Source organism: Helicoverpa armigera, chromosome 7, assembly GCF_030705265.1.
Source record: "Helicoverpa armigera isolate CAAS_96S chromosome 7, ASM3070526v1, whole genome shotgun sequence".
Classification (NCBI taxonomy): domain Eukaryota; kingdom Metazoa; phylum Arthropoda; class Insecta; order Lepidoptera; family Noctuidae; genus Helicoverpa; species Helicoverpa armigera.
This window is the reverse complement of record NC_087126.1, coordinates 8,500,169-8,513,038: the sequence shown is the minus strand read 5'-3', so window position 1 is coordinate 8,513,038 and position 12,870 is coordinate 8,500,169. Positions and strand designations below refer to the sequence as shown.

General features: G+C 36.8%; 1 protein-coding gene across 3 annotated transcripts; it reads left to right on the top strand.

Moving 5' to 3' along the window:
- Positions 1–64: 64 nt before the first annotated feature.
- Positions 65–12,475, top strand: LOC110372186 (arginine/serine-rich protein PNISR). Of its 3 annotated transcripts, XM_021328752.3 has the most exons (12): positions 65–474; positions 1,105–1,222; positions 3,507–3,668; positions 4,657–4,772; positions 5,518–5,684; positions 7,072–7,230; positions 8,005–8,110; positions 8,351–8,416; positions 9,265–9,341; positions 10,542–10,683; positions 10,785–11,622; positions 12,364–12,475. In XM_021328752.3, exons 1-11 carry the CDS (start codon positions 177–179, stop codon positions 11,597–11,599), a joined length of 2,226 nt encoding a protein of 741 aa, XP_021184427.3. In that variant the 5' UTR covers positions 65–176; the 3' UTR covers positions 11,600–11,622; positions 12,364–12,475. The 3 variants fall into 3 exon arrangements, with proteins under 3 accessions (XP_021184427.3, XP_049703389.2, XP_049703390.2); XM_049847432.2 differs by having other exon boundaries at positions 10,785–12,475; XM_049847433.2 differs by having other exon boundaries at positions 66–474; positions 1,180–1,222; positions 10,785–12,475.
- Positions 12,476–12,870: the final 395 nt, after the last annotated feature.

Below are 12,870 nucleotides of genomic sequence, written 5' to 3'. Positions count from 1 at the left end.
GTTTATAGTCTATTAAAAATGTGCTGCAGACGGCTGAATCTGAAATGATTTTTTCTAGTGAAATTAGCATATTTGCTCTAATAAATGAACTAAACTACAAGCCGTTTAGTGTTTCTAGTGCTATGAGAACTTAAAAGTTAGCTTTTTATTGTGTAATTTGACGTATTTGAAGGACCATGTACTCCGGCAGAGATGCCGCAAATACTGCGTATCCCACGCAGTGGGCTTTGAATCCCACTGCGTATCAAAATGTTGATACTAGTCACGTTGACTGGGCTGCTTTAGCTCAACAATGGATTGCTATGAAGGAAGCGGCGGCGATCGTGGCCGCGCCGCCGCCTCCGACCATCAGGGCCGAGGAAGAGGGCGAAGCGCCGATGGAGGTGGAAAACCCGGATAACAATTCGGATGGGCCTGCCGGCGCCGAGTGGAACTCAGCAACAAATTCGTGGTCAGGCACTTGGAACCAATGGGGTATGGTTACACATTCAATGATCAATGGGACACAGCATTGTTCATCTACTCATTCCGGTGTTGACCAAAAACATTTTATTATTTCATATCCTTACCGTTGATGTTAGTATTATAGTCACAGTAGCAATGATGACATATTATTTAAGTTTACTTTGCCCTTGCTGCCACCGTCTGACCAATTTTTGATCACAAATACCTGAATATCCCCTAAGACGACCTGCTGACCATTAGCTGTGTTAAAATACTCTGCAGTGGGCACTTAGGAGTGCCCTCTGTGATTGATAACATTACATTTACCTGGTTAACTTCTGTAATAAAGCCTATTTGATGATTCTCACTATATTTCATTAGACAAGGAATGTTTAGTAACTTAAATGTTTAGCAATAGCTTTCAGTGAAAAGCTCATGTACAACTCTTATACTTTTGACCCTGGTAAAAATATACACTACGATTCAGAAGAGATTTCCAGGATATTTCATTTCATGCACCATATACATACATAATCCCAGTCATGAAAATAAAGGCAATTTCGCCTGATAAGAGCCAAGCTCAACCACTACCACTCAAAAGGTTAACATAAACTCATCACACCATTTACCAAAATTACTACATGACTATTACCTTCCAAGGTTGGGGCTGGTCAGGCTCAGGGCCAGAGCCCAAAATACCCCCAGACCCTACTATAGGTTTGCAACCTATTGTAGATGGATACACCGTGCCGGGAGACGCAGCTGCACCAATTCCCGGGTAAGAATATTTACCTTAATCTGGGTAAATAGTCTCAAAGTTGTGTGGTAAGAATCGCTATCAACAAAAACATAAATAACCTTGAGAGTTAGAGTGCTGATTTAAACTGCAGTGTGCTGAATTAATTTACACAGATAATGCTTACAGATTTTATATCTGTGTTCAGTATTAGTATGGCTGAATAGCCTATATTCGACCATAGAACAATATCCAAGATTCTGACCACAAACTTTGAGATTATTTACCTAAACTTCTGCTATGTCCTCATTGATGACTCATAGAATTGTGTACCTTATTTGTAGTGTTTAGTATGTAAACAATATCAACAATGTGTATTGTATATTGGCCAGACCTTAGCTCATTACAGTACCTGATAATTTACTTCTTGTTTGCATATCTCAAGGTCAATTACATATTATCTATGTATTGCTTTGATAGATTTTAGTCTGTAAATATGTGGTATAAAAACCTCCATGGGCTTAGCATAGCTATTAAACAAAATGAATAACCAAGTCTAGCAAACATAGTTAGCTAAGATATCCAAGTCTTATACCTAAATTAGAAATCGACTGAATTCTGAAGGCTTGTCCGAGGACAAGGTTATTTCACTACCAGTAATTTTAAAGCAATGAATTGATCAATATCAGTTGATCAGGCTTGTAGCTAAAAGCGAATACTTTTATTGGACCACTCCCAAATCCGAAGCGGGTATAAAATCGGGTGAAATATGGGATTGATTTACCACTCCTTTTAAAAGTTGAATGATTTTGTCTAAATATACCTGTAATGTACCCAGTTCAGTCAAATGCCTGTTGACCCAGTTAAAAAATAGTCTATGGTAAAATTAAACTCTTGTGAAATCTACATCAGTTCAGCAGACAGACTGTTGATCATAAATTAACTGATTTGTGTAGATTGAGCAGCCAATTAGAGTTTTGAAACCAAATATGCCCAATTTCGTGTATTTTTAAAATAGATACCGTTAATAAGAAAGGATTGGGTATTGTGTTTTCTAGAATTAGTTTTCACCAAATTATGCGTATATCAGAATATGTCCAATGTTTGCAGGATATTTATTAATAAACACAAAGATACGGCCATGATAGCACACAAATGTGAAAGTAAAAATTAATTTCCACGTTTGTACTGGCTGAATGCTTTCCGAATTGCTATGGTGTGGATACTATACTTAACAATAATTAAATATACCTATTCTTGAGTTTTATTTAGAACCATCATGTATTTAAGTATGTTAGGAAAAGTAGTATCATACAGAAGTATACCACAGTTACATCAAAACAAAATTGAACAATATCCATCAAGCAATATGCTAAACAACCGAATGAATACAGCCCCTTTCCTATTGAATATCAATGAGGCATGAATATCTCCTGCCTATATTTGTTAGGATCAAATCGATTTTTACACTGCAATGCCACGCTTTTACTTAAAATAATAACTTTGTCGCAGTTACGCCCGCTTACTGGGGGAACAAGTTCACGTGCCCAGATCAATTGGCACTCCGTTATTACATGTAATCGTTTCAAAGGGTCCTCTCTTACTAGGGAATTCTCATAACACGATAGCTGAGCTGTTTAAAAGTGAAGGCATAACAAACTTTTGTTCCCATTTATTATTAAGGCGGCATTGAAAAATGCTACGGTTCTTAAGCTTATTTTTCCATCAATAACACTTGGAAACTGACAGACCTAATAACCATGTACCGTAGCCTTGAAAAATAACCGACAGAAATAGAAAGAAAACATTGCCTATTTGAAATGGCATAGTTCAAATATTAAATTATACTCGTAGAATAGTAGATCGCGTGTGAGCAAGCCAAAGCTATTTCAGGAATTTCAGTAACATTGTCAGAGAACATAAATGTGTAATCTGCAGTCGATGTGTGAATGTTTAGGATCGCCTTCATGCGTATTGCTGATGCAAATTGAGTGAAACTAATAGGCAAAGTATACTGCACTACTAAATCGTTAGAAGTACTATTCTCTAAACACTTAATAATAAAACACATTTTAAAGGGCATCGATATTATTCATCACGAATACGTCCGCTTGCTTGACACTTCAGCACAGGTGTAGTGTAGGACAGCGAAAAATGTGCAGTATTGTCACTTTCATTAAGAAGTCATTGCTTTTTAATCTGTTAAATCTGATCGTCATGGCTCAAACCAGTATTTTCGGAATGCAGATCATAGCATCCTTATTCTGTCTTCCACCATTTAACCTAATCAGTACCTAAAATACTCTAATAAACACATAAACCACAGCTACACAACGGGCGCGCCGGCACCAACATTCCAACATGGCTACTGGACCGCGCCTCAGGTGGAGCAAGCCAACAACAGCCGAGGCAGCAGTTCCAGTCGCGATCGACGATCCAAGAGCAAGAATAGAGACCATAAACCTTCTAGAAGTTCAAGATCACAGAGGTAATGGAGTATTTGAATAAAGACCAGCTAGTAGACTATGTTTCTACTTGGTTAGGGTGCTTCCCAGAAGACCGACAGTGTGTCTGCGTCCGTTCGCAATACTGGTTGCCAACAACTGTCGATTAGAGTCGAGTAGGAAGAGAAATAAATCATACAACATATAAAATGCATTGAGCATGCATCACATCTTATGGATTTGAGCAGTACCTACATAAACTAATGAGGTCATCGCAGACAACATACTTATGCGTTCCGTGTCCCTGTGCTAAAATAACAGTGCCTTGATTATCTGAAGCCTAAACAGTCAAAACAATAACTAAAAATATTTATGCTCACTGGCCGTTAACGTTTTTCCATTATGAGTTTTATAACCATATATGATGACCTGATTATATGAAGTAGCAACACTAATAGGCAACTGATTATTTTAAACAGTTTATCGAATCCGCCAAATAACCACACTAATATTATGACGTAAAACCTCGTTTGCATTGAATAAAACAATACATTCTTATGTTGACCTTGCAAAAGTATGTAAATAGAAGTTTCAACCATGGAACTGTTCTTTAATATTATGGAGATTTAAGAACAAAGAAATCCAGGCCACTTGTTATCTGTCACATTATGTAAAGAGACTTGAGCATAAAATATGAGGAATTCAATTGAATAAATCCTCAATTTACTATAATGTGGTGGATATGAATTTTTAACGCCTATTATACTAAGACATGCTACCTGCGAATCTAGGAATGCTTAGATTAGATATTACCTATAAAGAAGATGCCATTTAAAAAACAGAAATTGCAGAAATTTTACCACATAAATACTCAGTCACACTTAGTCATTTTAGGATTATAAATACCTAATTTAACCTTATTTGAAATCAATCAATTTTCCTGATACTAAACTCTATGCTTAAGTCTCTACAAACGAACGCAGCTCATAACCATAGTTTTTTATACTTAAATATTCTCTATTGACTTTTCAGAGAAAAAGCCCCTGTGATAGCGCCGGTGATCGAACCTATAGTGATGCCCACAGCTATACCGTCGTCTACAATAGACGCAGCTAAACGAAGACAGCTTCCCGCCTGGATTAGAGAAGGTAAACTATAGACTTACTCTAATTAGGTAGAACACGGGGATACAATTATCATATCTATATTTCCCACACTGCATTCACTAACACACATGTCTAGCTCGGTGGGTACGGGCCATTCTCCCCAACTTCGAGGAGGCCTTTGTCCAGCAGAGAAAATTTTACATCTGTGATTATGAAATTTTCCAAAAAGTGGAAATCAGCAGGCCGATCTTAGTACCATTTGTTTATTGATAGAAATGTCGACGAAATGTATTATATCACTGAACTTTCAAATAAAATAATCACAATCGACGTAGAAAGAAATTGTGTAATTCGGGTGCTAGTAAATACTGGAACTGCCATGATAAGATTATTCAAGAAGGAGTGTCCAAATAAAGGAACAAGTTACGCGACATTTGAAGGACACAAATCTGCCGCACCTCGCACGTTTTCCACGATATGTTAGGACACACCTTTATTCAATCACGTACAACACCCAGATTTGTCATACCAAGGGCTATCGGATGAACCGCACGACCCTGACACAACTAAGCTTTGACAGTCTAGGTTTTAATAAAAACCTGTAGGTACATAGATTTAGACGAATAGTTGTTGTTTTCATGATTTGACCCTAAGTTTTCTTAAAACAACCGTTTACCGTAAATGTTTTAACCATAATAATCGGTTGTTTTAAAGGCGCTCCTAGACAGTTACATTTTTGTTCAATAAAAGGCGACAGCACAAAATAAAAACTAATATTTCATTGCAGGATTAGAGAAAATGGAACGCGAGAAACAGAAGGCGATAGAGCGTGAACAAGAGCTGAAGTTACGGGAACAAGCAGAGAAGGAGAAGAAACGATTAGAAGAAGAAGAATTAGAAAGAATGAAAGCCGAGGCTGGGGGCCAGCCTGTATTGCCGCCTAAGAGCAAATTCGTTAGTATATTGCTTTATAAGACGGATTTTATTACATTTAAGCTGATTTTATACTATCAAAATGTTCAGTATAACAATTTGGTCACTGGTTGAATTTTTTATACAAATGTCTTTAAAAATTGGGACTTTCAAGCTAGAGCTTAGATGAAGTTGTAAAAGATTAAAAAAAAGTAAATATTAATCTAACTGTAACTGTGCGTACAACTAATTAGGTTTCTAATCAAACTAGTCTATGAAGATCAGATAGACAGTTTAATGTTCATCTCACTAAGGCTATCCCACGTATACGTACCACATACACAGAAGAGCTCTCTTGCGATTCCATGTAATAAACATTCTTCTGGATATACCAGTTGTCAAACGCGAATGTGTACAGAAATCTACACAACATGGAACGCATAATACATGTCAAATGGCAAACAATTAAAATAACTTCGAAACGTCCAGTTATATGCAGGAAGTGTTGGCAGATATTCTTGGCTAACATCGTTTTGTTGGCCAATTCTAATCTCAGATTTAGTTTAACTGGACTGACTAGACTCGGATAATTGGACTCAAATAGTTAGCTGGATATGAATAGAAAAAGGTGTTATTTTATATTTGTTGTAATTTCGAATGTACATATGTATCTTTATATCCATAGGTTACTTAAAGATGTTTCAAAAGTCTGCTTACAAAAATTTGCGTCTTAGTTACGAATAATTTGGCCACTTATGTCTGTTTTGGAAATTCCTCTACAGCGCAATATTTCGCAATGCATTTTAATTTTTTATCTTTAAGGATAAATACAGATTTTTTTTGTGCTTTACATTAACACTTTGGTCCTAAATACTAATTGACTTGTAATTGCCTAATTTAATAATTACTAACCATGAAGGTGAATATCAAACCATTTTATAATTAGATGAAATCGTACCGTATGATTCAAATATCCTTGAATTCGACAATAGGGTCGATGGCACCCAACAAGGTCAATGAATGACAAAACCAGTGGACTAACAAAAGTTTGTACAAACCAGTAACGTTCCTGCGTATACCTACACTGTAAATCGACATATACTCATATTATTAGGCTGAAGTTTTTGTTTTTTTTTTTTTGTACACACTTAAAACAGGAACTATTTGGACTGGACTGATTTGAAAAAATATTTCATTGTTTTATATTCTTCTTAACGACAAAGAGGTCTTTCTACATCAGTAGACCTGATTCTCAATGAGAAACAAACTATACTATACTGTTACCCGCGGTTTTAAGAATATTCAAACCAAATGACAACGAAATCATTTCAGTAGCGTTTGGGACTCTAGGTGAAAAAATGGGCTTTATAAAAAGTCCCTCATAGTTTTCAGATACTTTTTAACATTACTAACGTTAATTTCTACCCAGGAATCGGATTCAGAAGGAGAAGAACCAACGAAGGAAGAACCACCATCATCAAGCCCTGTGAAGGAGGAGGTCGTTGAGGAACTTCCACCAGTTCCTGAGGAGAAAGAGGAGCCTCCTCCTCTCATCAAGAGGAGTAAAGAGGAGATCATGCAAGAAGTGGTGAGTCAAATGTGTGACGCGGAAACTAACGCATGTATGGTGCACGGTACCTTACAATGCGGTAATGGGATATATAGTTATCGGCACGAATCTTGAGCTCTGACCTACATCTGGGCAGAAGTGATTTATTAGCAAAGAACCAATCCCGAGTGACGGCTATGACGCGATGCACTGCGGGCCAATCACCGCTTTAGCCCACCCCGCGCCTCACTTCATACCACAAAAGGGACCCAGTAAATTACTTCTGCGCAGGTGAAGGCTCAAGATTCGTGCTGTTAACTATACCAAAGTATATTGATATTGAGTCTACTTGGTACTGAATTATTACGGCTTACGGTGTATTACTATTTAATATAATTGTGAGTAAAGTCAAAATCATACTAGATATGCTAAAATTGCCGATATATAAAATAAAATATTTGAATTTAAAATATAATAATATTAAGATCCTGAGGGTGATATGTAGTGATTAACTACGGTTCAGTTAATATACTTAATATTCATTAGGGCCCATTACCATAAATATTCGACTGTTTACCATGAAAAGGGTTTTATACGGCAATTAATTTTTAATTCTAAAAACCCTTTAAGAATATTAACGAACCTAAGCTCAATGTGGTTCAAAGTTTTTGAGTAACTATGAGACTGAGATCTCAAAAAACTATATAATTAAATTTAGTCTAAGGTGATGATGATGATGATGAATTAAATGTAGTCCAAGCGCTTGACTTAACTATGAGAGAAGAAAGGGCTAACATAGCAAAATGTTCTCAGATGCTTGCAGTCCGTCGTTCCCTCACAGAGATCCTCCTGGAGGTGACGGACCAGGAGATCCAAACGGTGAGCCAAGAAGAATTGGCCAGATATAACGCGCTACAAGGTATTACCACTCATCTAAGCTTATACCAAACGGACCCAAGACATTACTTTGTACGGGAAACTGTCGCCTACTGACTTACTGTGATACAGAGAGACAATACCGTCCTATGGATACGAAGAATTGTGATGTGATAAAATGTGTTTAATTTCAACGCTAATAAAGTCTTATTTCAGATGTTGCCTGGTGATATTGAATACATGTGGTGTGTTATTAATGTTGGTTTTATTTATATGGTAAAAGCGTCGCGCCTCAACGCCATGAAGGCGAGCAAGTCGAAGGCATTGGCCGCTATCGCCAGTGGGCTCGGTGAGTGCAGTCCCTAATGCCCCAAACACACAAATATCTCGCAAACTCCTCCAACATACAAAAAAATCGCAAATTTTTGCTAACTTAAAAGACATATGTTATATTACCAGCTGAATACATAGAATAGTTTGCCAGATATTTGCGTAAAAAAACATAAATGGTGGTTTTTCTCCAAACATTGCAGAAAAACTATCAAAAGTGTTGATATGTTTGTTCTGAACCGCCATGTATGTTACTCAAGTTTCTCATTTCAGCCCAGCATCATTATTAGTAATTTAGTATTGACCTAATTGGCAATACATTGTAACAACAGTGTTTAAATGCATTGTTTTTAGTGGATAATTGGTAAGATTGTACAGAATTTATTATAGATGTTAAACCTACATAATAATTATAAAACATTTATGTAAAATTGTTTTATGTAAATGATTTATTTAAGGAACCTTTGTATACTGTTTGTGTGATTTATTTTTTTGAAGGTCTTAGTCGTTATCGATGTTTTCTTGAAAAAAAAAACTGTTAGTTCTCTATAGATGCTCCATAGTCGTTATTTTATTTACCGTTGTAATCCTTGTTTCATTTCAACAAAAAAAACTAGGTACATACACAAACATGTCTTCTAGCGGCCATTCCCAGTATTTTATCAATCTTGTGATTTGCTTACTGGACAATTTTGACATTAGCCTCATACAAGTAATGTCAAATTGCTATTTCTAGTAACAAAAGAAAAGATAGATAGAATATAGGGAACGGCCGTAAATGCTATCGTAGTAGGTGGGATTGTTTCTGACGTCATTAGTTTGTATGTGTGCGTTGGGTCGTTACTATTGTGGCGTGTATGTGTGCAGGGCTGGGCGCGTACGAGAGCAGCAGCGACGACAGCGACGAAGAGGAACAAAACGACCTGTCTGATCAACAGCTGCAGGTAAAATTATATTTAATATAATACAGAAGTAGCATTTTGAAACGAAGTCTTTAACGCGCGTTGCGAAAGAGGCTAAACGGAAAAATGAAGACAACAGAGAGCTGTGGGGAAAACTAGTGGGGATAACTGAAACTGTATTAAAAGTCCCTACACATTTTGCTATTATTTTTAGGTGTCCCTTGACACCTCTCAAGTTTTGTTTTTGTTTGTTTTACATAGGCTAGATTTTTTACGGAACGGGAAGTAGTTCCCCCGGGATACGATTGAAACTGCGGGTAACAGCTGATATAACATGCGCATTAAACTCAACTAAATTGTAAAATGCCAGTTACTTTTTTGTTTTCCACAATGGCTGCACAGAATCTGTCCGGTTTAGAACAATAGATTACCGCTTGTTCAACTGAACATATCCGTGATTAATTAGGTCGATTTAATTATTACGGTAGTATTATCTTATCTGATCAATATCTGTTAAATTGTTCCTATTTAGTATATTTGTCAAAATATGTAGTCAATCGTATTACTATTTTATAAAGCTGTGACACATTTTTATTAGATAACGATACGGATTCACGATAGCTATGCGCATGACCTTACGTGGAATAAATAACTATATTGCGTATTGACGATAGATATAATAGAAATTGCTGCGTAATATTCAATGAACTGATAAAGGAATAATTCAGGTCTTAGCACTACATACGTCGTTCAAAAAATCTATGAAATATAGATTTCATGACGTTATTTAAAATCCATTAGTTTCTAAATACCTAGGGAATATTATACAGACCGAATCAAAAGATAAAATTCCGCTCGTGAAGCGTAAGAAAACAATTCTATTGTGGCTGTAATAGGTATATTTCTTATGATTTATTCCTTTTGTGTAAACTTTGGAATATCATAACTATTATATAGAGTAACTAAGGAAATCTTACCGAGAAACAGCAAAGAGCGCTCTTTCTCATCCATGTATAAGTTATATGGCTGTTAGGTCTATATTACTGTTAAAATATATTGTTTAAACTTTATATAAATACCACCTGTATTACATATGGAACGCAAGTAAAGAATTGAATTGAATTGAAAATACTACTTCAAAACACTACAATTTAGAGAAAAGTATAATTTGCAAAGCTAGACGGGTAGCAAGTTAATTTTCTTTTCAAATATAACCGTGTAATGAATACATTTTGTTACCAGGACATCATAAAGCGCAAGAGGTTGGACTTCGAGCGCACTTCGCGGGAGATCGAAGCAGAAGTGCGGCGCGCTGAAGCGAGGGAAGCCACCGAGGATGTCTCCACGCCCAACAACGTCACGCCTGAACGACCACATCGATCACGTTAGTAGTTTTAAGCTTCACCTGAACAAACAGTGATCTTTACTACAGTAAGCAAGCCAAAGCTAACTTGCTCCGATATCAATATATTTAATTGGTTGCAGGATCGTCAGCAACACCACCACCAGAAAGCGAAACTCCGGACAAATTACCCGAACGCCGACCTTCCAGGGATAAAAGAAGCACTCATAAGTCCGACAAGGTTGATGGAGTCAGAAAGCTAGATACAATTTTAGAGGAGAAAGTTAAGAAATCGAGTAAAAGGGACCGCACTCCAAGTCCTTATTCCAAAACTCCCAGTAAACCCAACAACAAAGAAAGTTCCTCCTCAACCAGCGATTCTGAAGACGATTCCTCATCCAGTTCGAGCGAATCATCGTCAGAGACAGAACAAGACGTCGTTCAAACAAAGGCCAAAAAACGCAAGCGCAGAGGGTCCAGTTCCAGTGGATCTCGCAGAAAATCAAAAAAAGAAAAACATAGAAAGGAAAAGTCTCATAAATCTAGCGACAGAAGCTACTCCAAATCAAAATACTACGATGACTACGAAAGATCTGACAAGCTTAGGTCAAAGAAAAAAGATGACTACTACGACAGGCATAAATCCTCTAGGAGTAGGGACTACGACAAACACAAGTATAGGGACGACTCCGAAGAGGATCGTCCGAGGAAACGTACGAAACGATCGCGATCTATAAGCTACGAATCACGCTCGGGACGCAAGAAGTCATCGCGGGACAGATCGGAAGAGCGTTCGCGCAAGAGGGACAAGAGGTCTTACGATAGGGACAGCTCCAAACGCGACCGGTCTTACGACAGGTCGGGCCGAGACTACGACAAATACGATAGGTATGAGCGGTCTAGGGACTACGACCGGCGTCGATCCCGCAGCGGCAGTCACTCCCGCCACCGCCGGTGAACATCAGGTTACACATCGAACAGGTTGTACTTCTATCTATTTCGTTATCTTGTGTGTTCAAAAAATAAACATAAATATTCTGTTCATTATGAATAACAATATGAAAAGTTAAGTGCTCCAAAATAATTATAATGCAATTAGTTTTTAAGCATATATAATTTTATGTATATACTGATTCTAATTTTATTGTTACTAAAAATAACAAGTCTACCTCGACCTCTTTATCTAACATTGTTGATGGAAAATAGGATGATGTCAGAAATGTTTTTATTCTATTTATTTTAATTTTTGAATGACTGATCACTTTCAAAAATGTTCAAACTGTTCCAATATAAACAAGCCAAGGCTACATGTTGTTTGAACTATTATGATATCGGTTAATCGGACTTGCACGCGTATAGGGAAGTATTTAAAAAACACACATTTAAATTAATTAATATGCAATTCAAAGTACAAACAGTTCAGTCCAAAGTGATTAAGCATAACAATCAAAATAAATCACGATGTTGCAATCATTTACAGTCACAACATTGTGTACTTACTACACTGATACTTATGTAATTTTTATATCTGTTGGTTTAATCGTGTCATAGATAACAATGTAAATTTGATACGTCCGAAGTTCGAGTAAGAGAGAGCATCCGCGTGTTATCGCTAGATAACGTCGTCTGAATGTTTTTGAACGGAATGATCAAGTACCAAATGCATTTCTGGCATCAAGAAAGCTAAGGCTGTGATATATTATTTTTATTTTTCTCTTGCAGGTGGGAGCAATCATTAGTGCGTGCAAGATGTAAATATTAGCCCCTTGTGTATAGTATTTTAGTGTGCACTATTATTCGCGTATTATTTTAATAAATACCTAATTCACTCTTATGATTTGTTTCATTTTGTGTCCAACCATAAAAAAATGTGATATAGTTTTTATTTTTACCTGACCCAGTGAGTGGGATACCTACATGGTAGATTTTTCCATTATGGATCTTGTCAATGTTTACATTTTCCTGGCCTATGTAGTGAGATAGATACATAATGCCCCTTGCTTCACAAAATGCTGATATGAAACATTTTCTCTAAATACAACAAACAATAAAGGAGCGGGCATTATATGCTCTCGGGTGTGAACTCACATTAGGGAAGATCTAATGTAGTGTAGCAGTGGACTTTCTGGAGGTGATTCACAAACAAGATAAGACTGAAACTTTCTTCATGGTCTCTAGATACAGGGGCAGGCTTTGTGGAACTAAATATTAATAAATATTATAATGTAG

Bases quoted from the DNA above. Each gene is read 5' to 3' on its own strand.
- LOC110372186 (XM_021328752.3), top strand. From the start codon at position 177: ATGTACTCCGGCAGAGATGCCGCAAATACTGCGTATCCCACGCAGTGG. The intron at 7,231-8,004 runs GTGAGTCAAATG...AAATGTTCTCAG, and splicing joins AGGAGATCATGCAAGAAGTG to ATGCTTGCAGTCCGTCGTTC. The intron at 10,684-10,784 runs GTTAGTAGTTTT...AATTGGTTGCAG, and splicing joins TGAACGACCACATCGATCAC to GATCGTCAGCAACACCACCA.